Source organism: Leopardus geoffroyi, chromosome E3 (genome assembly GCF_018350155.1).
Source record: "Leopardus geoffroyi isolate Oge1 chromosome E3, O.geoffroyi_Oge1_pat1.0, whole genome shotgun sequence".
In the NCBI taxonomy this organism is placed as follows: domain Eukaryota; kingdom Metazoa; phylum Chordata; class Mammalia; order Carnivora; family Felidae; genus Leopardus; species Leopardus geoffroyi.
The window spans coordinates 6,558,593-6,586,570 of NC_059340.1; the positions used below are offsets into that span (position 1 = coordinate 6,558,593).

At 42.8% G+C, this 27,978-nt stretch overlaps 1 protein-coding gene and 1 long non-coding RNA gene across 2 annotated transcripts in view; both read left to right on the forward strand.

The window, feature by feature from the left end:
• Positions 1-27,967, forward strand: part of ZKSCAN5 (zinc finger with KRAB and SCAN domains 5) — a 28,402-nt gene extending 435 nt beyond the window's left edge. The window contains 7 exon segments of the mRNA XM_045460873.1: positions 1,274-1,793; positions 6,425-6,563; positions 10,942-11,024; positions 11,304-11,439; positions 17,046-17,395; positions 17,397-17,661; positions 21,345-27,967. Coding sequence (XP_045316829.1) covers positions 1,380-1,793; positions 6,425-6,563; positions 10,942-11,024; positions 11,304-11,439; positions 17,046-17,395; positions 17,397-17,661; positions 21,345-22,468 — 2,511 coding nt within the window. The 5' untranslated portion in view covers positions 1,274-1,379 and the 3' untranslated portion in view covers positions 22,469-27,967.
• LOC123589198 lies at positions 18,892-19,473 on the forward strand. The gene is made up of 2 exons (XR_006708211.1): positions 18,892-19,230; positions 19,416-19,473. It is a non-coding gene; the product is annotated as an uncharacterized LOC123589198 (long non-coding RNA).
• Positions 27,968-27,978: the final 11 nt, after the last annotated feature.

Genomic DNA, 27,978 nt, shown 5'->3' on the forward strand with positions numbered 1-27,978 from the left:
GATTGGCCCACAGCCGCTCCGGGGCGGGGCCTGGGGCGGGCAGCTCCCGCCTGCTGCGAGGCGAGGACCTCCGGGATTCCTAGAGAGGACTCGGAAGTGCTCTCGGCGGTGGGATTGATGGCTCGACCCCGTTGGACAGGGAACGCTTGGACTTGCTTACTTCCGGCGAGGAAGTGTTGCGAAGTGTAGGCTTCGGTTTTCTCTCCGTTTGTAGGAAGAAACCTATCTTCCCAACCTGCTGCGAGAGCTTGGTCTTCCAGGAGAGCTCCCTGGGACTGGTGCCTTGAGGGAAGAGAATGGGTTTTGTATCCAGACGGGTATCCTGTGTCTAACCTTGACTGGCCCGTTTTCCGTGTCTTTGGGGTCAGGGGCCATCAGAGGAATACAGGTCCCAATCTGTACTTGTAACTCAGCTTCTCTTCGGAACCAATGAAGTCTCCTGTTGGTCCGTCATGCTCTTGTGGCATGAAGGACAGGACCAGTTTTGACCATTGTAATATTTTTGACCCGTGTTGTAAGATTGGCTTGTAGTCAAAAGGAAAGACTGCGTCTGGACTACTTAGTAGTAAGTCTTGTCCTGTTATTTATATGAAATTTAATGCTCTTCACCATTAAAATTGTATTTGGTTAGACCTGATGTCAGAGTTTTGTTGCTCTTTACGTTTTTAAAAAATGTTTACTTGTTTATTTTGAGAGAGAGCGAGTGCATGAGAAGAGGAGGGCCAGAGAGAGAGGGAGTGAGAGAATCCCAAGCAGGCTCCACTCAGCTCGGAGCCGGTCGTCAGGCTCCATCTCACAACTGTGAGATCATGACCTGAACTGGAATCAAGAGTTGACACCTAACCGCTGAGCCCCACGGGGGCCCCTCTTATTTAAATTTTTTAAACTTTGGAAATGTTCTGTATTAGTAGTTATTTTGTAGGTGGAATGACAGCTATCTTGTCTATATTTTATTTTATTTAAAAATTTTTTTAACGTTTATTTATTTTTGCGACAGAGAGCATGAACAGGGGAGGAGCAGAGAGAGAGGGAGACACAGAATCTGAAACAGGCTTCAGGCTCTTAACTGTCAGCACAGAGCCTGATGCGGGGCTTGAACTCACGGACCGTGAGATCATGACCTGAGCCGAAGTCGGACGCTTAACCGACTGAGCCACCCAGGCACCCCATATCTTGTCTATATTTTAAAGTAAATTACTCTGTTGAGTGGTCATCTTTAGTAGAGATGACCTCTTTGTCATCTCTTTGCTAATAATGCTTTCTAATGTATCAGTAGGTTGCACGCTAATGAAACTGCCCTTCAGAAGATTTTAAAGAGCAGAAACCAGATTTGATCTGTGTGACACAGCTAACCTGGAGAGACATCCCTCTGAGTTGGAATGATAATGACAGAGTCTGGGGAAGTTATAGACTTAGACCCTCCCGCTGAGACTTCACAGGAGCAAGAAGACCTTCTAATAGTGAAGGTGGAAGAAGAAGACTGTACCTGGATGCAAGAGTACAACCCTCCAGTGTTTGAGACTTTTTACCAGCGCTTCAGGCACTTCCAGTACCATGAGGCATCAGGCCCCCGGGAGGCCCTGAGCCAGCTCCGGGTGCTGTGCTGCGAGTGGCTGAGGCCCGAGCTGCACACCAAGGAGCAGATCCTGGAGCTTCTGGTGCTGGAGCAGTTCCTGACCATCCTACCGGAAGAGTTCCAGACCTGGGTGAGAGAACATCACCCGGAAAGTGGAGAAGAGGCCGTGGCTGTGGTAGAAAATATACAGAGAGAGCTAGAGGAACGCAGACAACAGGTGAGTGGAAGAGGAGACCTTAGAGCAATGAGGAAGGAGAGGAAGAGAGTTAAGTTGCTGCTGAGCAGGGGTGAGATTCTTAGCGCTCTGGTGCTTCATTCATATTCTTTTGTTCTCCTGGGATTAGGTACACTGTGGAGATTTCCTGCCACTCCAGCAAAGAGAAGCAGTATCCAGTGTGTTAACCTGGAGAAGACAGTCTGCGATTTAACTTATCTTTAAAATTACTGTATTTATCTTTTGATTGACATGATACAAAATTCAAAAGGTGCATAAGTTTGTTATGAAAAGTAAGTTTCCTCCCGCCTCTCCTTCTCTGGCTGCCTAGTTCTCTTCAGAGGCAACCACTGTCACCTGATACCTGTATATCCTTACAGAGATCTACTTAATTCTGTATGTATAAGTGGACGTGTGGATAATATGCTTTAAAAAGCCACAGATGTGGTTTAAATCACTGTGTACTTCTGCCTCTTGCTATTTGTTTATATCTTGGTTTGTTCCATGTTGGTGCAAACAGACCTGCCTCACTCCCGGAGACTGCTTATATTCCATCGTGTGGATGGATGTACCATAATCAAACTCCTGGTGAAGGCCATTTAAGTCATTCCTTTGGATTGTTTCTGAACGTAAATTTTGCTACAATGACTGTCCTTTATGTTCATCCTTAACTGTAGAATAATAAATGCTTAGAAGTCAGATTGTTGGCTCAGAGACGATGTGCATTTGTAATTTTGACAGCTGTTGAGAAGTTGCCCTTCAGAGAGGTTATACCAGTTTTTATTCCCAGCTGCAGGGTGTGAGAGAAATTTTTTGCTCACAGCCTGATCACATGATGTTGCCCAACTTTTTGTCATCACCAGTCTGAAAGATGCAACATTCTACTTCTGTTAAATTTTAATATGCATTTCTCATATTATGAGTGAGTTTGACCACAGAATATGTATGTGTATGTATACATATATATGTTTTTAAATTTTTTAAAGTTTATTCATTTTTGAGAGAGAGAGAGAGAGCCCAAGCAGGGGAGGGGCAGAGAGAGACCGGGGGGGGGGGGGGGGCAAAGAATCCAAAGCAGGTTCCAAGCTCTGAGCTGTCAGCACAGAGCCTGATGTGGGGCTTGAACTCAAGAGCCATGAGATCGTGACCTGAGCCAACGTTGGTCACTTAACTGACTGAGCCGCCTAGGAGCCCCAACCACAGTATATATTTTAAAGGGTTACATGTGTACCCTTGTTTTTCCTTCTTGAAAATTAAGCTCTACAACAAATGTGGGGTTTGAATATGAACTTACAATGCCCAGTTCAAGAGTCACATGTTCCCCAACTGAGCCAGCCAGGTGCCCTGTGTGTGTACCCTTTTTTGTGATTTATCTGTTTACATTATTTGCCTATTTGAAAAAGTAAGCACTGTGTCTGTCATCTGAGGTGCAAGTTTATTTCTCCACCTTGTTTATCTTTGCTTATGGAGACTTTTGCAGGGTTTATTTTTATGTGGTCTGTTTATATTTTTTAATTTATGGTTTCTGGGTTTTGTGCCATACTTAGAAAGGCCTTCTCCACTACAACATCGTAAGAAAATTTTCTAATAGTGTCTTCTCAAGTTAAAAAAAATTTTTTTTGGTGCATGGTGTTTGGTATGGTTACAACTTTTTTCTCCCAGATGTCTGTCCAGTTGCCCCAGCAACTTGTAGAGAAATCCCTTTTTTCCTCACTCTAATTAAAATGCTGTCTTTATTACATACCAGATTTCTGCATGCATTTGGGTCTACTCACGGCCCTTTTTTTTTTTTTAATGTTTATTTATTTTTGAGAGAGAGCACGAGCATGTGTGGGCACGTGTGAACAGGGGAGAGGCAGAGAGAGAAGAATGCAGAGAATCCCAAGCAGGCTCCATGCTGTCAATGCAAAGCCCTATGCAGGGCTTGAACCCATGAACCATGAGATCACACCTGAGCCAAAATCAAGAGTTGGATGCTTAACCGACTGAGCCACCCAGGCACCCCTGAATTTACTTATGTTCTTTTAATTGTTTTGTTGATCTTATTATCTGTTCACCTATCAGTATATTAATTACTTGAGCTCTGTAAAGGGTTTTGATATGTGGTAGGGCTACTCTTCCTCCTTCCAAATATTTTCAATATTTTCTTTTTTCCTTATAAACTTTAGAATTACTAATGTAGTTTTCACCACTCCAAAAATCCTGTTGGGTTTTTTGTTGTTGTTGTTGGGGTTGCAGTAAATCCTATGTTAATTTAGGGAAAATCAATATCTTTATTTAAATTTTTTTCTTACATTTTTGTTTTACATTTATTTATTTTTGAGAGACAGAAACAGTGTGAACAGGGGAGGAGTAGAGAGAGAGGGAGACACAGAATCCGAAGCAGGCTCCAGGCTCCTAGCTGTCAGCACAGAGCCCGATGCGGGGCTTGAACCTGTGAACCATGAGATCATGACCTGAGCTGAAGTTGGACGTTTAACCGACTGAGCCACCCAGGCACCCCTAAAATATTTTTTTAATATTTATTTATTTTGGAAGCGAGAGAGAGAGAGGGAGCATAATTGGGACGGGGCACAGAGAGAGAGAGGGAGACACAGAATCTGAAGCAAGCTCCAGGCTCTGCACTGTTAGCACAGAGCCCGACGTGGGGCTCGAACCCACGAACCGTGAGACCCAAACCCGCAAATGGTGAGACCATGACCTGAGTGGAAGTCGGACACTTAACTGAAGGAGCCTCCCAGGTGCCCCTAGGGAGAATCAATACCTTTATGTTGTTACCTCTTCTTGTCTTTTCTTACTCATTTAACTTGAGCCTCTACCTTCTTGTTGCTAGGGTCACATTCTCTTAAGCTTTAATTTTGTTGTTGTTGTTGTTATTGTTGTTAGAACAAAGAAACAAAATCATGAGATCTTAGGTCACAAGAGTTTGAAGGTAATTAAATTTCCATCATTCTTTAGAGCGACTGTGCTTCAGTGTAAGGTCTCAATCTCATTACTCTTTATCTCTGGGTAAGGGGTATGTTAACATTCCAGGACATTCTCAAGCTCTTCAAGTGGTTCAGCTCACTCCATGAGGCGAGTAGGCAGCAGAGGGAATTGTTCCTGACTCTCAGCCAGACCCTTGGCTATACCGAATGTCCTCCAGATGGGAATGTCTGAATCTTTCTGTTGCTTCTGTCAGGACAGAAAGTAAAAGTTCATGGTGACATCTAGTTGCTTCTTTTTTAAGCCTAATTTGGGATATTAATAAAGAAACTTTGCCCTGCTTTTTTATAGTAATAAATACTCAAAAGTACACTTACAAACAAGAAGTATTTTTTAAGTAGAAGATTTGCAGCAGATATATGCATTTACTTCTAATTGTGATATACAGCCCATCTTTGGAAGGACACAGAGAAAAAAAAAATTCTTATCGGTATCAGGGATTTGAGGCCCATAGAGGGGATTTTCTTAAGGACTTCCATGGCTTGTTTTGTTTGCCTTTCTCTTTGTCTGCTGTGTCCCCAACATTGTTCCTCAACTTTATCTCCAGGAAGATACTGTCTCTGGCAGGCCCTTTTCCCAGGCTTTAAACTTTACCCTTCTCCTTGGTTTCTGTGTCCCAGTCTCAGGGGACCTGAAGGGCTGCTTTGCTTCTTTGGTGCTGACGTGCCCTGCGACATGCTTGGCATCATCTTAGCTCTTATTCTGAGCGGCTCCACAAGGACACACACACTTCCACGCAGAGTGATCTTTGCCACAACTGTTTTGCAGCCGCCTCTTAATGTAACTCCCGTACCACATTTCGCCAGTGCCAAGAGGGTTAAAATTTAAAGTGCTTTGAAACCTAAGGGAGGGGGAGAGGGGGGTGGCAATTCTGTCTCAATGCAGGATCTTATTACCTGCTAGGATGCTGCTGAGTTAGTAACTTCCAGAAAAGACGGATTGTGGAGACAGGTTGTGGCAGAGTAACTGCGTGTCCCCTAGGGTCGAGCAAGAGCCCAGAACAGAAACAAGGAGTACTTACTTAGCATGCTGGACAGGAACCAGCTCTTGTCTTAGTGTTGGTCTGTCTTGAACCTGGTCTGCTAAGGAAGTGAGTGTGGCTTCTTGAGCTCTATATTGACCTTGACAACTTGACTTCTCACTTCTCTCCCCTCTCCAGTAAACTTGACCTACCCTGGCCTTCTTACGGTTCCTTGACCACATCACACACCTATCTTCTACTTGAGAGTCTTTGCTTATGTTGTTCTCTTTGCCCAGAGCACTTCTTACTTTTCCCCTGGCAGGCTTCTTTTGCCCTGGAGCTGTTTACTTCAGTGACACTTTGTCGGACAAGCCTTCCTTGTCCACCTTCTCTAAAGTAGGTTCTCATCTGTTATGTGTCAGGGCACTACTTTCTTCTCCTTCTAACATGTAACAGTTTGCAATCATGCATTTATTTGTGCGTTGATATGTTCAATGGAAGTCATCTTTGACTGGAAAGAAACTGTGTTTGTTAAGCCACTGTTCTGGCTTAAGCCATCAGTGTCTGGCTCGTTGTAAATGCACATTGTATATTTGGCAAAGGAGTGGATGGAAGAATAGTGTGAATTTACTGGATTCTTTCTTAGCCTTCTCTACAGTGTGCTGATTGGTGTGATTGTGCTTGTCAGATCGTGGTGTGTCCTGAAGTGCTTCCTCAGAAGATGGTACCACCTGGAGTTGTTCAGGAGTCCCCCAGCCAGCAGCTCCTGTCTGTGGACCCCCCGTCTGAACAGGAGCCACAGAAGCCTCATCTTCTGGAGGAGAATGGTGAGGACCTACGATTCAGTGGAACAGATGGGGCTAGAGAGCGGGCATCCTGGTCTTATGGGTAAGCGGTATCTGTATGAGCGAGACTTTAGGCGGGTGGCCTTTCTGCATCTGGCAGCACTGTGAGGTTGGGAAGGGCTGGGGACCCAGAATTGAGTCCCTGGCATGCAGAGAGTGAGCTTGCAGGACAGCTAGGATGCGGTTCTGTTTGAAAGCCGTAATGCAGATGACGACCGTTCTAAGTACAGGCACCGTCAGAAGATCTACAGAAGTCTTTTGCAAAAGTGTCATACTTGTTTTACAGCAGTTTTCCAACTCTGCACATGTTTTGTTATCTCACTGCTTATGTAAGAACAGCTCTCCAGTTTCTAATTGCATCCATTCATTTCCGGCTGCTCATTCACCCACCTTGAAGTCTTACTTCAAGCAGTTGCTTACCGTGACCTGTAGAGCGTTTGTTCTCTCCTTCTCTTTCTCTCCTTCCCTCCCCGCTCTCTCAATTTTATCAACTTGTATTAAACATGTGAAGAAAGAAAAGTGAACTGCCAAGTATCTTATTTATGGTATGTGTCCACAGGTCTATAACCCTAACCAAACCCTTGCTATGAGATATATTTTAGGATCCAGAAATTTTCCGATTTAGTAAGGGAATATGACTTATATACCGTACATTACAGTACCAGCGGGATTAGAGGTGGGACTCCACAGTCACGCACGTTAGTATTTCGCCAGTGAAATGTATATGTATTTACAGTAAGGGGATTAAATCCAGACTTTAAATAGCTTCACATCAGTTCTGGTCAGGTTTTTCTGTCAAATTAGTTCAGTGTCTACCTTACTGAAAGGAAGGCTTTTGGTATTTGGAGCTTTGGGATTTCAGAATTGTGGAGAAAAGTGTCATGAACCTGTATTTCCAGGTTTGGCCCCCGGCTTTCTTCTCGGCTCCCTCTAGTGGTCAGGCCTTTCACTTTACATGCTCCGGGGCCCTGACCTTTTCCAGCTTTTCTTTCACTGTGGGAGTGATGATAGAAGCAGCAGCAGCAGGAATCGCTTACGTTAGTGTTTACTACGTGTCCGCAAGTGTTCCAACTGCTTTACCTTTGGGAACTCATTAAACCCTCTGTTTATCAGAAAAAGTAGTCTTCACCATTTACCATCTGGGGCCAATGGATCCTTTTTATTATATATACATACACACACACGCCTATATACACACGCTTACATACATACGTATATATGTCATTTTACAGATCATTTACAGAAGAATCAAAGGCTAATAAAAAATAATTTTAAGGAACTTTTAATGAGAACTGAACCTTTTTATATCAAGTACATTTTGGTAATAGAAACATAAAAAAATGAAAGACCACTGTCACACAATACTATCCCTTTAGCGAAATGAATACTGTCGCTTTAGCAAAGTGGGATGGTCCAGGGTCTTGTTGCAAAATCTTGGCCTGATGAAGTCCTTCCTGTTGAATAATTCGCTGGATGAGAATGTCATATTTCCTTTTCAAAATGTAGTGTTTATCGTTGATTCTTATGTTTGAGAAAAGTTACCTCTGATAGTATTTGTAGACTCCTTCGAAGATTTCCCCTCTGGGTTCAGTTTCATCATTATTGTGTAGCGTGTACTTCTCTGTTCTTCATATTGTCTTCTTACTTCATCTATTAAAAGTGCAATGTTATCTGCTGCACATTTTCTTCTCTTTGCTGATATGGGTGGAAAATGAAAAATTCTGAATTTTCAGTCATCCTCAGTGAGAGCTAAAAACAGGCGTCAAAGTCTTATACCTTCTTGATGATGATGCAAAGACCTGGGCAGTGAATTTAATACTTGGAGAATAGTGAAGAATGATGATTTATTTCACTATTACATCATCCTAAGTATTTCTTCTATTCTCCTCTATTTTCTCATTATTTTAGTTTTTTTGCTATCATTGGGAATAATTAAATGAGTAATATTTAGTAAACGTGGTAATTCATAGGATGATGAATTAGAAAAATGTTTTATGATGTAAGGAAAATAAGATCACTCAGATCTCAAAATCTACCCTAAATGTGTAGAAGAGTCCAATGGATCCATATAGAAATTACAAGACAGAATGAAGTTTATTCTGTTTTTTTTAATGTTTATTTATTTTTGGGAGAGAAAGACACAGAACATGAACAGAGGAAGGGCAGAGAGAGAGGGAGAGGCAGAATCTGAAGCAGGCTCCAGGCTCTGAGCTGTCAGCACAGAGTCCTACGTGGGGCTCGAACCCATGAACTGCAAGATCATGACTTGAGTTGAAGTCTGACGCTTAACCAACTGAGCCACCCAGGCGCCCCAGGTTTATTCTCTTTTTTAATAATACTAAGATAAATTTTCATTTTGTTCTTTAGTAGACCTCTAAAGAAATAAGTCATGTAATTCTAGTCTTTAAAAATAGTTAAAACTGTTCAAAAAAGAAACCCCCAATCCCAAATTGTGTCTAATACACCTAGTTGGCATACCAAGGGTTAATGCTCGCACTAACCCAGTGGAATAGCTACGACTGTTATACTCATGTTAGAAATGAAGCAGCTGAAGCCTAGAAAGGTGAGGTAATTCTTTCAAGGTCACAAAGCTGTTAAGTGGCAGAGCTGGGGTTCTAACCCCAGCAGTCAGCTCCAAATTTATACTTGTACCTTTCTGAGCTGGGCTGCCCTTGCCTTTCCATGAGTCCCTCCCAGGTGCAGACTCCTGTCCTCCGAAAATACTGTTCTCTTCCTTCTACTGGCAGCGTCTCATCACACCTTCTGTTCTAGGAGCTGCTTCTCTCCTCTGCCCTGTTAGCCAGACCCAGTGTCTTTTTTTTTTTTTTGGCCAGTGTCTGCCTTCTGACAAAATTGCTATGTTTGTTTTGTGTTTGTTTTGGTTTTTGAGTTTTACACACTGGATTCCTTATGCCTTTGAGAGCACCAAGGGCTGGTTTCCAGGCCCTGGGACTAAGTTGAACTTGAGAGGAGCAAAGTCATTTGCTTAAAAGCTAAAGAAACAGAAGCTTTCATAGAAACTTCATAAAATCGGTGTAGTTGTTTGGAATGTAATTATTATAATTATTCCAATTGTAATACTTAAAATCAAAATTGCTGTTTGAGTATAGACTACATTCATCCCTTTCTTCAAGTCTTACTTTGACTCTTTAGCCACACTTCTGGTTTCAGATGCCATCTTGGTTTCTGGCTTTCATCTCTTAACCATTATGTCCTTTTTGTGTCATTGCCTATCACTTCCTAGTTCTTGGACGGAAGCAAGCTACATAAGCACATGCACCTTTGGGATCAGGGAAACCATAGCAATGTCCAAACTGTCAGGCTGAAGGTTTATACTAGGTGAGTCTGTCCAAATCAGGGCATACATAGACAATGAGATCATATGCACCATGAATCTTGGACAAAAAACAAGCAGAGGTGACAGCAGGGGGTCAGAAGGTCACCACCATCTAGAGAGCAAATCCTCCAGGCATTGCACATGCAGTTCACTCTGCCTGACAGTGAGGGAAAGCACCCTCAACACCCTAACCATTCCCCTCCCCCCCGCCCCCGCTACTTCCCAGAGTCACTTCTGTGGAAAGGCTTTCCTGATGCTCCCACCTCCCACTCTCCACTCCGTAGGTGCCCTGCCTCTGTGCTTCTATAGGAACTTGGGTGAATTTCAAGTATAACACTTTTACCCTGAGCAGGAAGTAAGTAAGGTTTATGTGTCTGCATTCCCGGCTAGACAGTGAAGTTTTTGGAAGGCAAGAATTGTTTTCTGCCTATTCTTATAACACATGACTTAGTGCACACTAAATGGCTATCAATCAACCATGGGAACTTCTTGAAGGAAGAGAATGTGGGCTAAGGCCTTGCTGATGAAAGCGTGGCCCAGGAAGCAGCGCCAGCATCACCTGGCTTTGTTAAAAGCGTAGAATATGGGGGCCATTCCAGAACTTTTGAGCCATATCTGCCCTGTACCAAGACCTCCAGGTGATTTTGTTTGCACATTAAAATTTGAGAAGCCCTGGGCTCTCACTAGTGTTTCAGCTTCACGAAGATGTGGGACAGGTTATTCTTTGAGATGACCAGATGTGATCTTGGCAGAGCAGGTTGAATCCCTTATAGGTGAACGGCACAGTCTGAGGTCACCAGCAGGGATTAGCCTGACCAGAGCAGGGAGTCTAGTTTTTTTGGGGGAAGGGTCAGTGTCGTTAGGTGTGGGAGGAGCCACAATGTAGAGGGTCTTGAGAACCAAGTAGAAACATTTGGCCTTGCTGCAGCAGGGCCCCATTGTGGATTCTTGAGCAAAAGTGGAACATGCTGGCAATTGGAACTGGGCAAAGATATTCTGACACCTCTTTTTCTCCCCCCTCAGCCCTACCTGCTCTCCAAGTTCCTCCCCTTCCCCTGAAGGACAGCCAGGAGCTGACAGCCTCACTTCTCTCAGCTGGGTCCCAGGTGAGCCGGCGTCCCAGTGCCCGCAGTGAGGACCCGTGTCTGTTCTTGGACGAGGAGCTGCCCTAATCCTGACTCTTTATCAGGAGTTCTGTCTCTCACTACAGACTGGGCCCATCTTGGGTTCCTACTTGAATGTCTCTTCCTGTTCCACCCCATGTGCCCCTCTCCTCTTTGAAGCACAGTCCCTCCTCTGTTTTTTCCCTTCATGCTCCCACTTCTTCCCCTCACGCCAAATGTGCACATAGGGAATGGGAATTTAGTGGAGATCTCATGTTTCAGAAGTTGGTGAAAATGGAAGATGTGGCTGATGTGGCTGTATCCTTCATCCTGGAGGAATGGGGACATTTGGACCAGTCTCAGAAGTCACTCTATAGGGATGACAGGAAGGAGAATTATGGGAGTATTCCTTCCATGGGTAAGAATTATTTCATCTGCATGGATTAGGACATCTTCATTTTGTTACAAAGAGTATTTCTGGCACATCGTATAAAAGCATGTATGTTTTAATTACTATGACTTTGTTTATTTATTTATTTTTTTCTGTGAAAGAGTAAATCAGTGTTCCTGGTTTTTTGTTTTTTGTTTTTTCTTATTCAGCTTATTCTGATTATTTCCATCTTAATTAGGGTATGATTGAAGTCTGATGATACTTAGGGGATAGTATTTAGAATCCAGCAAATGTTCTCTTTTTAGTGCTTTAAAATAAAAGAGCTCAATACTAACAGGTTTTGCGTTTTAACAGATTTATAGTAGTTGTTGTACTCTATTCCTTGACAAATTGAATAATTCTAACTGAATACTTCTCACTTGCAAAAACATCTCAGACTTTGCTGAATGGCCATTTATTAGAGTATATTTGACCCTTGAACAACATGGGGTTAGGCCCACCCCCCATGCCGTTGAGAGTCTGAATATAACTTCTGACTCCCCCAAAACTTAACTACTCAGAGCCTGTTGCTGACCTGAAGCCTTACTGCATAGTTTATGTATCATATACCATGTTTACTTATGTGAAAGTGAGCCAGAGAAAAGAAAATGTTATTAAAATCATAAGGAAGAAGAAATACATTCAGAGTCTGTTTTTATCAAGAGAAATCCACGTATAAGTAGACCTGCACGGTTCAAACGTGTGTTGTTCAAGGCTCTTCTGTAGGTATTACAGTGACTTTTCTCCAAGGCACAGGTGGCTAGTTGTTCACTCCATTTCCATTCTCAGATCACTGGTGCCCATTTCATGATGTTCACCTTGGCATCTACATTTTACATGTCCCCTCCCTTCTTGAATTTGTGTCCCAAATGAGATTTTGAACCTGTTTCTAAATGACGATCCTGGAAACTGATACTCATTTATGCTGCCTAGAGCATTATAAAAGTCTCAGCACTGTGGCAAGCATTTTGAAACTAACGGCTCTTCTGCTTTTGAATGAATTCTTTTAGAAGAACCACTATATATCAAGCACTCTAGTAGACTTTAGATGAAAGACATATATAATGCCAAATTTCCTTTTTTTTTTTTTAAAAAAAAGTTTATTATTTATTTAAGTAATCCTTACATCCAGCGTGGGGCTCACACCCATGACCCTGAGATCAAGAGTCACAGCATCCTGTGAGCCAGCCGGGTGCTGCATATAATGCCAAGTTTCTTTTGAAAAGCATTATACCAGTTTATGTTGTCGTCAGGGTTTTAGTTCACTTACAGGTTTTTATTTAAAAAGTAAAATTGGGGTGCCCGGGTGGCTCAGTTAGGCGTCTCCTTTCAGCTCCGGTCATGATCTCATGGTTTGTGGGTTCGAGCCCCACATCAGGCTCTCTGCTGTCCACACAGAGCCTTCTTCAGACCTTCTGTCTCCCCCCACAATCCTCCCCCGCGCCTCCCCTGCTCACACACATGTTCTCTCTCTCTCTCAAAAATAAAAACTTTTTAAAAAATAAGCAAAATTGACTTCTGCTCTTTTAAATTTTACATTTCTTCTAATACTAGTGATATATATTTGTATTTCTTTGACTTATTTGTACTGGCCCTCTGTGGCTTTATCTGTTCACATCTTGGTGGGGGTTTTCATCTCAAGGAATTATTTATGCGGCACATATGTTATATGTAATGCGAATACTTTTTCAGTCTCTTTTTAAATTAAATGCCTCACTTGTCTAATTTCAGTCTGGTAGTATCATTTTATCTTTTTCAGTTACTTTGCAGGGATTTAATGGGTTTTAGGATTTCAGAACTTGGTACAGTTATTTTTTTTTTAAATATTTTCAATGTATGTTTATTTTTGAAGGCAAGAGAGAGACAGAGCGTGAGTGGGGGAGAGGTAAAGAGAGAGGGAGACACAGAATCTGAAGCAGGCTGTAGGCTCTGAGCTGTCAGTACAGAGCCTGACGCGGGGCTTGAATTCACGAGCCGTGAGATCATGACCTGAGCTGAAGTTGGACGCCCAACCAACTGAGCCACCCAGGCGCCCCTATACAGTTCTTTTTTATACCATTCTCCAAGCAATTTTAAATTTGTACTTTCTGATTTTTTTAAAAATCTATTTGTTCATTACAACATATTTATAACTCTAGTATCTTCTTCTACATTAAGAACATGTTTGATGATTTCTGCCCCCTTAATAACATCTCTGGGAAGGCCGCATTAGATTATTTTCACACCAGTGTGTTCCTGATACCCTTGAGAAGGTCAAGTTTTTTTTTTTTTTTTTGCTTAATTTTTTAACGTTTATTATTTTTGAGAGACAGAGCATGAGCAGAGGAGGGGCAGAGAGAGAGAAAGGGAGACAAAAAATGTGAAGCAGGCTCCAGGCTCTGAGCTGTCAGCACGGAGCCCAATGTGGGACTTGAACTTATGGACTGTGAGATCATGACCTGAGCCAAAGTCGGATGCTTAACTGACTGAGCCACCCAGGTGCCCCTTTAATGTTTATTTTTGAGAGAGAGTGTACAAGTGGGGGAGGGGCAGAGAGAGAGGGGGACAGAGGATCCGAAGGGGGCTTTGCACTGACAGCAGTGAGCCCAGCAGGAGGCTCAAACTCACAAACCATGAGATCACGACCTGAGCCAAAGTTGGACGTTCAGCCGACTGAGCCACCTAGGTGCCCCTCAATGGAAAAGTTTTAAGCATACTTAAATGCAACTGGAAAAGAACTAGGAAGGAGTGAGTTTGAAACATTGAGACAAGGAAGAACAGATCATTGATGAGGGCAGTCCCTGGAAAACAGGATGGCATGAGGAGGTCCAAGATCCAGAAGGAAGACTTGGCCTCGGCCAGGGAGAGAGAGACACCTCTTCTACCAAGAGGCAATGGGAGGGTGACAGAGGAAGGCTGCCAGCAAGTTTTTGATTGCGGCTGTAGGATGTTCAAGGAGCTCTGGAGTGGATAGCTTTGACTCTGAAATAGGAGACAGTCACCTGTTGAGAATGAGCAGGTGATGGAGGAAGTGGTGAAGTAGAGGTTCGTGTGCAGTGGAGAACTTTGGTTTGGAAAAGGGTGTACATGCACATAGTAAAACATTCTGCAATAGTATGAATGGGTATAAGGTGAAAAGTGAGTCACCTACTCCGATCCTCAATCTTTTGGTTTCCCTCAAAGAGGCAATGACTGTTGCCAGTTTGTGGATTGTATCTCTAAACATAGTCTGTGTATATGTGAGTTTTTGCAAAAATGATAGCATACCATACACACTACTCTACTTTTTAAGTAACAGTGATACATCTTGGGGGCCACGGTGGAGAGATATTTTGATGTAGCTGAAGAGAAAAATGATCAGGGAAAGGAGCCATCCTTAGGAATGTAGAATGCCAGACAGGGCACTGGTAAGGTTGAAGAATCTGTAAAGCACCAAATCTGCCTGATTGGGTGTTTTTGTCTACACCCCACCCCCCACCATTGCATTACTTACCAGCTGGGCATAGCACTGAGCGAGGAGCACAGTTCTCTGTCAAATACAGAAATAAATCAGGAGAATCAACAGAAAGCTTATCATGTATGTGGAGAAGAAATGGGGAAAGAGGAAAAAAGCAAATCTAAACCCATTTGTGTACCAACCCATATAATCGCCTTCTCTGGAAAAGGGCAGTTAATAGTACCAAAGAGGTGTGTTGGGCTAGTCTGATTTTTCAAATTTGCCACTGGAAAAAGAAAGCCATGAGCTTTTTTGACTTGTTGGAAGGGAGAGAATTCTAATAATACAGTTAGCCTAAGCAGATGTGAATAAAAGAAAAAGTATTACTGGGATGATGGAGATTACCTGCCTATTTAAGTGGGCAGAAAAAAAACGTGTCAAAGGTCTGGTTTTGTGATAGAATTTGTTTTGATTATATGTTTGTTTCTACTATTAATGTTTTTTTTTTTTTTTTTTTTTTAGGAAGAGAATTAAGTAAAAGGAGTTATAAGAAATTAAAATCAAAATTTTCTTTATGGTATAAGAATTATAACTTCTCACTGTGTCAAAAAAGGATAGTGGTAGTATCTACCTCAAAAGGTCATTGTAAGGATTAAGTGCCATAAAATTGTAAAGCACTTAAAGGCACAGTGCCTGGTCCACAGTATGCATTCAGCAAATATTAGCTCTTATTACCATCATTCTGTAATATTTGAAAACAACTTTTCTGTTTATAAAAAAAAAATCTTATTAGAAAGCTCTTAATAGGCTATGATCTCTCTCTCTCTCTCTCTCTCTAGCATATAAAAAATAATATTCCCTGTTTTTTAATGATGGAAGATTTGTCTGTGCAAAGCATATTAAATGTCAGTGCTTCAAGTGAAGTGTAGGTTGCTGATCCAGTTGCCCAGGGACATGATTGCCATGTGTTTAGCATCTGTACTCACTAATGACTATTGGATGTTAAGCTAGCTTTTGACAGTAGTAAATTCTTCTCTGGGTATAGAAAGAATATCTTTTTTCCTTTATATTAATTCATACCAAACTGAGATTCTTTGGGGATTAAAAAAGCTGGAAATATCTTTCTTCTCCAGGCTATGAAGAAACAGGAAGAGGAAGGTGAATTTTGGGTTTACTGCATAACCCAATAATCACATTTTATTAGGAATATTTATTTATTGGGGTGCCTGGGTGGCTCAGTCGGTTAAGCCTCCAACTTTGGCTTAGGTTATGATCTCATGGCTTGTGAGTTTGAGCCCTGCGTCGGGCTCTGTGCTGACAGCTCAGAGCCTGGAGCCTCCTTCCGATTCTGTGTCTCCGTCTCTCTTTCTGCCCCTCTCCCACTCACGGGCTCTCTCTCAAAAATAAACATAAAAAATTTTTATTTGTGTATTTATTTATTTATTTATTTATTTATTCTTGAGAGAGACAGGGTGTGAGCAGGGGAGAAGCATAGAGAGAGGGAGACACAGAATCTGAAGCAAGCTCCAGGCTCTGAGCTGTCAGGACAGAGCCTGATGTGGGGCTCGAACTCACGAACTGCGAGATCATGACCTGAGCCGAAGTTGGACACTCAACCAACTGAGCCACCCAGGCGCCCCTAAAAAATTTTTTTTTAAAGGAATATTTATTTATTTATTTCTAAGTTTATTTATTTATTTTAAGAGAGAGAGTGTGAGTGGGGGAGGAGCAGAGAGGGAGAAAGAGAATCCTAAGCAGGCTTTGTGCTCTCAGCATGGAACCTGACACAGGGCTCGATCTCACAACCCTGGGATCATGACCTGAGCCGAATTCAAGAATCGGATATTAACTGACTGAGCGAGCCACCCAGGCACCCCTTATTAGGAATATTTAATACTGCACAGATATGCACAAACAGGTACTGTAAATACCACACCAAGAGGATATCACCTTCATTAAATAGAATGACTGGTCTCCCAGTCATCTGTTTGATGCAACTCTTCGTCCCCCCACCTGTTTCTTCTTGAGGAATCTTCATCCCATCTCTGTGGCATAAGGCTGCCTTTACCAAGTCATGCATTGCTAGCATGTGTTGCTCTCGTAATTACCTGTATCTCTCCTTTTCTTTCTTCCAGTATGGAAGATAGCTAATTTTTCCATTTTCTTTCTATCATTTCAGATTATGAGTCTAGGAATGACAACGTGGAACTCATGGTAAAGCAGATTTCTGATGATGCTGAAGCCCACTGGATGACGTCAGCAAGCACCGAAAGAAATGTTCCCCAGAGTCAAGGGTTTGGAGAAGTTAGTGACCTTCACGGCATGGTAGAAAGGTGGCAGGTAAACCCTGCTGTGGGGAAATCAAGGCAGAACTCTTCCCAGAAAAGAGATCTTGGTGCCATCACAGATGCTAACCGTAAGCAAAATACAAGCACAAGTGGCGAGAGAGGTCACAAATGTAACGATTGTGGTAAATTTTTCCTTCAAGCCTCAAACTTCATTCAACATCGGCGAATCCACACTGGAGAAAAAACCGTTTAAGTGTGGTGAATGTGGGAAAAGCTACAATCAGCGTGTGCACCTGACACAGCATCAGCGTGTCCACACTGGCGAGAAACCGTACAAGTGTCAGGTGTGCGGAAAAGCCTTCCGTGTGAGCTCGCACCTTGTCCAGCATCACAGTGTGCACAGTGGGGAGAGACCCTACGGATGTACCGAGTGTGGGAAAAACTTTGGCCGGCACTCCCATCTGATTGAGCACCTGAAGCGCCACTTCAGAGAGAAATCCCAAAGATGTATGTACTCAGCATTTGGTGTTTGGAGAATAAATGCAGGCAAAAATGGTTTTCTTAGCTTAGAGCAGCAGGACAGATGGGTTGTGTACTGGGGACAGTAGCTAAGGCGCAGAGATCATCGTCCATTTTGTTACGATTTATGTTGTAACTCATTGTCCAATTAGTAGGCAAAATTCTATGTCCTCTCCACCGTCCCCACAACTTCCCTCTTCCCAGAGGTACCTGCTTTCAGCTCTCTTGCCAGTTTCTTAATTCTGTATTTGTAAAAATACGGCTATTGCCTGACTCACCAATTTTATTTTTTTTTTTAATTTTTTAAAAACATTTATTTACTATTGAGAGAGAGACACAGAGCATGAGCATGGAAGGGACAGAGAGAAGGGAGACACAGAATCCGAAGCAGGCTCCAGGCTCTGAGCTGTCAGCACAGAGCCTGATTTGGGGCTTGAACTCACAAACTGCGTGATCATGACCTGAGCCGAAGTTGGGCACTTAACCGACTGGGCCACTCAAGCGCCCCTGACTCACCAATTTTAAATGTTATCTTTTTCCTTTCTGTTGTAGTAAATGAGGGTTTTGGCTCTCTTGCATGCTTCCTTCCCTCTTTCCCTTTTTCCCAATTTAGACTATTTTACTTATTTTAAAACAATAAAGTAATCCTAGAATAGGAAGTTTGGAGGAAAAAAAGCAGGAGGAAAAAAAATCACTCATAATCCCACCATCCTAACTAATATAACTGGTATTCTCTAGCATGTTTCCTTCTATTTTTCCATAAGCTTATCTTTTTTAATTCTTTTAATGTTTTTATTTATTTTTTAGAGAGAGACAGAGCACAAGTGGGGAGGGGCAGAGAGAGAGGGAGACACAGAATCTGAAGCAGGCCCCAGGCTCTGAGCTGTCAGCACAGAGCCTGACACGGGGCTTGAACTCATGAATTGCGAAATCATTACCTGAGCCAAAGTCGGACACTTAACCGACTGAGCTACCTAGGCACCCCTCATAAGCTTATTTTTATGTAGGCGTACTTGTAGAGTACAGTTAAATATTAGACACACATTGTTCCGTGTGGCTCAGCCCTCTTGTTTGTTATTTCTTTTTTTTTTTTAATTTATTTTGAGAGAGAGAGAGAGAACACACGTGCATGTGCGTGCATGTACCAGCACGGTAGGGACAGAGAGAGAGGGAGAGAGAGAATCCTAAGCAGGCTGCGTGCTGTCAGCGCAGAGCCTGATGTAGGGCTCGATTCCAGGAACTGTGAGATTATGACCCAAACTAAAATCAAGAGTTGGACGCTTAACCAACTGAACCACCCAGGTGCCCCACCTGTTTGTTATTTCTGACAAGCTGCCACTCTGTGGGCACATCAACACTTAATTGTTCCTCGGTTGAACTTTTAATTTTTTCTCTTTTGTCCTGATAACTGTACCTGTGCCTTTTTTAAAATATTTAAGATTATTTCCTTATAGTAGATGCCCAGAAGTGGAATTAGTGGATGAAAGGCCAAAAACATTTTTATGGGTCTTGATAAATATTGCCAAATTGCTTTTTCAAATAGTGACCCCTATGAGAGTGTCAGTTTTTTTTTTTTTTTTCAACGTTTATTTATTTTTGGGACAGAGAGAGACAGAGCATGAACGGGGGAGGGGCAGAGAGAGAGGGAGACACAGAATCGGAAACAGGCTCCAGGCTCTGAGCCATCAGCCCAGAGCCCGATGCGGGGCTCGAACTCACGGACCGCGAGATCGTGACCTGAGAGTGTCAGTTTTACTAAATTTCTCCCAGGGTTATCAGAAAAAGAAGTTTTTTTTTTTTTTTTTTTTTAACAAAAACACAAATTGAGTAAGCAAAAGAGAAGTCTTTGCTGTTTTCATTTTCATTAATTTGGTTATCAGTAAGGTTGAACAATTTTTCCTATTTATTTATTTTTTTGTTAACTATTCAAGTGACATTAAACTTATATAAGGATGAGATCACTGTCACCTATGCTGTGAACTTAAAGGCTCCTCTTAATATTTTTCACATAACTCTTAAAACTGTCTTATAAGTATTTATTTTTAAATTCTGCCTTTGGGGTGCCTGGGTGGCTCGGTCAGTTAGGTGTCTGACTCTTGATCTCAGCTCAGGTCTTGATCTCAGGGTCGTGAGTCCAAGCCCTGCATTGGGCTCTGCGCTGGGTGTGAAACATACCTAAAAAAAAAAAAAAAAAAAAAGTAATAATAATAAATGAGTGAATGAATGAATGAAAGAATTCTGCTTCTGATGTCCCCAAGCCCAGCTACCTGTCATTCACATTAACAGTCACCACCACGTTTTCCATCATGCAGTAGAAGTTTATGAAGTTCACAATGTCTTTAAAGTTGAGTTGACCTTAGCTATCTCCTCGGCCGGTTCTATCCCTTCTGCTTGGTGGATTCCTCATTGGGGGAATCCATCCAGTAGCACTCCAGACCTGGAAACCATTTATTTTAAAATAGTCTCTTTTCAGGGTGCGTGGGTGCCTCGGTTGAGCGTCCAACTTTAACTCAGGTCATGGTCTCATGGTTTGTGAGTTCAGCCCCACATTGGGTTTTCTGCTATCAGCATGGTGCCCACTTTGGATCCTCTGTCCCCATCTCTCTGCACCTTCCCTGCTTGTGCACTCTCTCTCTCTCCCTGTCAAAAATAAATATAAACACTAAAATACAATAATAGAGTCTCTTTCCTTTTGTATCTTCTCTGCAGTTGTTCTTATGACTAATTTCCTATTAACACTCCCTACCCCTGCCCCCAGCATTTTTTTTTTTAACGTTTATTTATTTTTGAGACAGAGAGAGACAGAGCATGAACGGGGGAGGGTCAGTGAGAGGGAGACACAGAATCTGAAACAGGCTCCAGGCTCTGAGCTGTCAGCACAGAGCCCGACGTGGGGCTCAAACTCACGGACCGTGAGATCATGACCTGAGCCGAAGTCGGCCGCTTAACCTTAACCGACTGAGCCACCCAGGTGCCCCTCCCCCAGCATTTTTTGATCAAAAGAGGGTATTTTGCGTGCTTATTCAGCCATAATTATGGAGAGCCTGTAGTGCTGGTCTGGGGGGGGGAGCGGGGGCGGGCAGGAGCGGACAAGAAAGGCAGTGAGCATTCACAGGTTCAAGCTGTGGGGGAGGGGGAAACTGCAGATGTAGTGACGGCTAAGGGCGAAGAGAGTGGAGATTGATGTCTCACCTACCCTCTTGACAGTAGTTTTTCCTGACTCGTTTCTCTTTTGCCCTGGCTCCTATTCAGGTGTTCTTTCCAATTCTATATCCCCCTCATAATCCTTTGCTCCCCATTCCTCCAGTTTTTGTCTGCTTGCTCCATCCAGCTGTGTTTTGTTCTGTCTCATTCTGTCTGCCTGACCCATGTTTGCATTTCAGAATGCCTCTCTCTCCTTCCTGTATAGTCAAAGTGTGGTACTCACGTTAGCGATAGCCTAGCCTTGGCCATCCTCACCACCCTGCTTAGTGAGCCCCTTCATCTCCTTCTTTTCAATGGACAAATGCCAAAAGTTCTTTTCACTCCCGCTGGCTCAGGCATGTACACGTATCCCCCTTTGTCACTGCCCTTCCATCGTGGTTTCACCTGATTATCCTCTTTTTCCTGGCAGCGTATCCTTCTTCTGTAAAAGAACTGGTGCCATCTGCATTTCCTCTTTATTCTTTTAGGCAGTGACAAAAGAAGTAAGAATACAAAATTGAATGTTAAGAAGAAAATTTCAGAATTTTCAGAAGCAGACGTGGAACTATCAGGAAGAATCCAAAGGAATGCTTCTCAAGTGCAAGATTTTGGAGAAGGCCATGAACATGCAGGCAAGTTGGATAGAAAGCAGGGAGTTCCCATGAAAGAGATACTAGGACAGCCTTCTTCAAAGAGGATAAATTTCAGCGAAGTCACATACGTGCACAAAAAATCATCCACAGGAGAGAGACCACATAAATGTAATGAATGTGGAAAAAGCTTCATTCAGAGTGCACATCTGATTCAACATCAGCGAATACACACGGGGGAGAAGCCATTTAGGTGCGACGAATGTGGGAAAAGCTACAATCAGCGTGTGCATCTGACTCAGCATCAGCGGGTCCACACTGGTGAGAAACCCTACACCTGTCATTTATGTGGGAAAGCATTTAGAGTGAGGTCTCATCTTGTTCAGCATCAGAGTGTGCACAGCGGGGAGAGACCCTTTAAGTGTAATGAGTGCGGCAAGGGCTTTGGGAGGCGGTCACACCTTGCTGGGCATCTGAGACTCCACTCTAGAGAGAAATCCCATCAATGCCATGAATGTGGAGAAATCTTTTTTCAGTATGTTAGCCTCATTGAACATCAGGTGCTCCACATGGGTCAGAGAAATGAAAAAAATGGCATTTGTGAGGAAGCATATAGTTGGAACTTGACAGTGATTGAAGATAAGAAGATTGAGTTACAAGAGCAGCCTTATAAGTGTGATATCTGTGGCAAAGCCTATAGTTATAGTTCAGACCTTATTCAGCATTACCGAACTCACACTGCAGAGAAAACCTATAAATGTGATATATGTAGAGACAACGTTGGCCAGTGTTCCCACATAAAACATCAAAAACCCTACTCCAATGTGAAATCCCATCAATGTCATGAATGTGGCAGAGCCTTCACTCTAAAGTCCCATCTTAATCAGCATCAGAGAATCCATACTGGTGAGAAACCCTTTCAGTGTAAAGAGTGCGGAATGAGTTTCGGTTGGAGTTGCAGCCTCTTTAAACATCTGAGAAGCCATGAGAGGACAAATCCCATAAATACCTTAAGTGTCTAGATGTTTCTGGTGTAGAACAGCTCTTACTCAAGTTTAGGAAAGCCTTCCTAAGGGCAACCTTACTTCTATATTGAATGTAATAACAACAACTTCAAGCATTTTCTCCAGCATAACCGTCAAACCTACTGATATGTTGAAATCCTTCAGTTAGAACTTAGGGACGCTGGAGAATCCACAATAAATAGGTATGTTTGCTTTCCCCATCAAGAAATGCTTTTGTTAGCAGCTTCATGCTTAAGGATCTAGACAAGAGAGCACCCATGGATAATGGTGGATGAAGGAAAGCCTTGAGATGACACTCATTCTTCTGTTGAATCTCAGAATGTTGACACTGAGAAAAGCCTCATGAATGCAGTAGAAATAAGCTTTATTTGTAGTTTCTGCCTTGTTTGACAGCTTCTTCAGGGAAGAACACAGTGAAGGGAAGAGAGAACTCTAAAGCATGATAGCTATTCTGGTACCTCAGCAACCAAGCTTTTCTAGAAATGATTATCCCAGCCACTAGAATGCTCCAGCCATTGTTCTCACCTTGAGTATTAAAGCCTTTGAAAAGAAATCGACTTAAGGTATTTATATTCTGGCAAAATTGGGGTTCAGAGGCTGGATGGTATGTGTTCCTGCTGCATTATTCAGTCTCAGACTTCTCCATGAAACCTCTACCTTGTTTTTGTTTTGATTCTACTGGTGTCAGTTGGCTAGTAGTTAAGTGTGTAAATTCAGGAGAGAAACTGTGTTGGTTGGTCACATCTTGAGGAGAAGGGAGAGGGACCTTAGGGGAATAGAGAAGAGAAGACAGGCCAAACTGTGGGCTGGTTTTTATTATGTTACCCGCAAGAAAGAGGGCAGCTGTATCCAGGGAAGGAATTGGACCAAGCTGAATTAAGCATCTTGGGTGCAAGCAATATGTGTAGCAATTCCCAGTTGCCCTGGAGATAGACCTGCAGAAGATAACAGTGTGCAGAGTAAGTGTCAGTTTGAGTTGCAGTTGGGTTGGAAAGTAAACAGTAATTAGGAGAAGAAAGGTACATGGTCTGGTTAGCCCTGCCTTGTGGGAAGGTCTAGGGGAAAGAAGATGACATGGGATAAGTTAATTTGAGCCTCTTTGCTAGAGACAGGAAGAGAGTGTGCCTCTGGGCACTGCTTCTGCTGACTGCTGGGCTTACAAGAAACACCCAATAGATCCTGTTGACTGTGTATGTTGTACGCTGGTGCCCTGCCCAGATCCCCTTACCAAATTGGCCTGCCTGTCCCCCAGTTACTCTGAGTTTTGGCTGCTGGGTGCTCACCACTCTCCTCCTTCTCCAGACACTCTGGAGAATTGTCCTCAGATGATGGAAGCTGCCTCGCTGGAGTTATCTGCCCTCCACACCCCCTAGTCAGTGGCATTAATATGGCGTCCAAAAGGCTGATTCACTAGGTCTCAGTGGGGGATGGGAGAACCGGTGGTTCAGTTTATGCTCCAGAACCCTCCCTTTGTGGGTCAGGCCAGACTTTATCTGAGACTACATCCATGTGTGAGTATCACAGGGCCTCATTAGTAGCATTTAAGGAGTCCTCTGCAAACAGAATCACAAATGAAGGTCCAGGTGTAAGACTTAATTGAGAACGAAAACTGCAGTGAAGACTATCGTTAATGTTTATTGAGGATTTACCATGTTCTAAACATCATGTGCGTTACGTGGATCATCTTGAATCCTCATATTAATGAGATGGTTTTACTTAGCACCCTCATTTTACAGTTGGGAAAAACTGAAGTTTCTAATAGTTCATTCAGTTGCCCAAAGTCATGCAGCCAGTATGTGGCAGAACTAGCATTTGAACCCAGCCAGACCACTTTGCCTCCAAAAGCTAAGCTCGTAAGCACTAACCTGTATTATGTCTTACATTATTAAACATCAAACATTACAAAGTGGTGAAACTCTGTTTTTGTTACCTGTATGAAAAACTTTTGATCCAAGATAATGATAAAATCATAAAGTTAAAGAACCTTGAAAAATTGTGCTGGGTCCCATGCGATCATCAAACCCAACCTCCCACCTGATGGAGGAAGCCCCAGTTTTCTGGCATGTGTATGTAATAGATGCTTAGTAACTGTTAAACTGGAGGAGACATTGGCCTGGCAATTGGTTATCCAGTTTCTGCATGAAACCCTTTCAGTATTAGGGAGTTCATTGCCTCCTAAGGCAGGCTCTTACATTTTAAAACTACTCTGCTCACCAAAAATGTCTTTCTCAGCTGAAACTATATTGATCTATAGTCTTACAGCTTTCTCTCATTGCTCCTAGTTGCAAAAAAAAAACAAACAAAAAAAAAAACAAAACAAAAAAAAACCACCCAAAAAACACAAAAAAAAACAAAACAAAAAATTTAAGACCTTATGATTTGAATGTTTGAAAAGTTTTTTGCTGTTACTCAGTCACCACATCCATCATAGCCTTCTCTTCCAAACCTCCAAACTCCTAAACAAAGTATTAGAGTTATACATTTTATTTCCTTAAGTTTGGACAATTTAGAGCAAGATTTGTTTACCTGAGGTGCTACTTCCTTGTCCTTTTTAACATTAAAATATTGGAAAGGACTAAGGCAAAAAAGGAACAGAACAGAATCTGTGTTCCAATTACATCAGTAAATGGGTGCTTGGAGCATGTTGGTTGAATTGTATAGAAGTGTTTGCTACGGTGCTGGGGCCAGAGACGAAGCCTATGATTGATTCTATAAAAAATTTGTGTTGTTTTTACAAAAGTACCAGAACCATCTGAGTGAGTGCAACTAGGCCCCGGTCATTAGCTTGAGGTACTTTCCCTGCAGAAGGAACTTGTGACCTGCACCTCACATCCAAGAGGCTAGATGCCCCATCGGTTTCCTATTTCTTTCTCATTGGCGAGGAAATGCTTCTAAACCTTAGTCTTTTCCCCACCCTGAGGAGGAAGCTAAATTCCCCTAGATGTGTAGAGGAGGGCTCAAGGAGTCACCAAGACCACCGAGACCTCCACGAATCAGGGGGAGTGGGAGGGTGGGACTGTGAGGCACTTCCAGTGGGCTTCCGGGATGTGTAGGGGTCCTGAAGGCCTGGTGTTCTGCTCACGCTCTCGGAGCTCTGGTCTTCAGGTAGCAAAGGGGTCACGAGATGGCCCCAGCAGGATATGGAGAGAAGCGCCTCTTCCCCTGCCCCCACCCAGCCCAGCTTTGTGCTTTGACAAACCTAAACGATGGGATCTTCCAGGAAAGGCATTGGAAACAAAACATAAGACCTTAGCATTTTTGTGCCCTTGTACAGAATCCTAGAAAGACTTCACCAGTAAGTGCAGTTCTGGTGGCTTGGACCTAAGGAGAAAGATCATAACCTAGAGAAGGTCCAGAAGAAGGAAACTACACAAACTAGGGGGGACCACAGATCTGAATCTGTCAGCTCACATGTAGTAGAACTAAAGAGATACTAGGGGTGCCTGGGTGGCTCAGTCGGCTGAGCGTCCGACTTCGGCTCAGGTCACGATCTCACAGTTCATGAGTTCGAGTCCTGCGTCGGGCTCTGTGCTGGCAGCTCAGAGCCTGGAGCCTGCTTCGGATTCTGTGTCTCCCTCTCTCTGCTCTGCTCTCCCTTGCTCACACTCTGTCTCTCTTTCAAAAATAAATAAAGATTAAAAAAATTAAAAGAACTAAGAGATACTATTCAAAATCAGAATGATACAGGGAGAAAAACTAAGGGTAATAAAGAAGTACCTACAGAGATACAGAAGATATAGCACATAAAAAATTACAGATATTCAAGGATAAATACTAAAATGGAGGCACTAGCATGTTTTGGAATTGATGTCAAGGACAGTTTTACCTCTTTACTTCTGTCTCTTGGTACCTCTGAGCATAATAAATCATGAGTTTGGTGCAGTATAGCAACTGTTCTATCCTTGGTGGGAAATAGAACAAGTACAGTATGTACCACTGATTGTAAGTGTGACCAGGAGAAAATAGGACCGCATTAGCACAAACCAGTCACCGTCTAGATAAATTTTCAGCTTAATCCATTGGGGTTAAAATCTTGTTTCTAAAAGAAACACAAAAGTTACATTTGTTGTACATCTGAGGATGTGCTTCTTTCTGTGCTCAGTACCTTAGGAGGTATGCTGGTATACTCCAGCTGAGGTGACAAAACGCTGCAGACTGGGTGGCTTAAACAGAAATTTATTTTCTCACACTTCTGGAGGCTGGAAATTAGAGATCAGGGTGACAGCAGAGTTGGTCTACGGAGCCCTTTCTCTCCTTGGCTTGCTGACAGCTGTCTTCTTGCTGTGTCCTCATACAGCCTCTCCTTTGTGTGCGTGCACTCCTGGTAGCCCTTCCTCCTCTTACAGGGACATCAGTCCTATGGATGAGGGCCAACCCTATGACCTCATTTAACTTTAATTACTCCCTTGAAGGCCTCTTCTCCAAATGCAGTACAGTCCTCATCTGACAGATGAAGACTTGGAGGCACAGAGATATTTGACCGTGACTTGTTATCTCTGAAATGGAGCCTGGAGCCTGGGGTCTCTTAAATCCTAGCCTAGATAGTGCTCTACACTACAGTGAGAGAAAAGGTCTGCTTCTGATGTTTTCATAGCTTTCTAATTATCTTTCTGGCAGCAAGTTATGTGAACTTCACTCCCCATTTCAACATCTTCCTAGATAAATATGGGTGACTGGGATGTGGAAACTTGTTTTCCCAAAGTGGTCAATGCAATACCAAATTGTCCCTGGTTAAATGGTGCTGGTGAGATACATGTATTAGTTATATCATCATGAGGAGACACAAAGGAAGCAGGTATTTGATCCAGAAGTGGCAGGATTTTAGATAGACTCCTCCTAACCTGCCACGGCCCACAAGGATGGTGCTGCTGTAAACTTGTATCTTGGAATTTGGCCAAAGGCCACTTGTCACTAATCAAAAGCCAGAGACCTTGATTGTAGGCAGGAGAAACCACACAAAGCAATCCTTATGGACAAAGAGAGAAGACTTGGTCTCTCCTGTCCCTTACTCAATTTGGATTCTATCACAAGACCACCCTGCTGCCAGACTTTACCACCAACCCCTAAAACTCACCCTATACTGAAGTGGGCGAACTCACTGTTTAAGCTGTTCTCAGTGTAACTCACTGAAATTTTGCATGACTACCTGTTGATTACTTTGCAGTTTTCAAATCTATCAGACACTTGTTGCTTCTCTCTGCTTCCTTTTTACACAATAGCTTGAAACCTTGTTAGTTTTTTAACTGTTGGTGGTACCCTGACACCTGGTTTTGCTGTAGTGATGTCTCTGAGTTTTCAGTTTTGCTGTCCTAGTTTTTAAGGAGGGATTTGGAAAAGTCACAAACTATGCCCCATCACGGTCTTCTCTCTTGTGTCCCTTTGAAAGCAAGCGATACCTTCACCAAAATATCCTGACAGAGCGCCGTACATATGTATCTCATTGGCTAGAATTATAACACATGGCCATGCTTTAAAAAAAAAAAAAAAAAAACACAACAGTTTGAGAA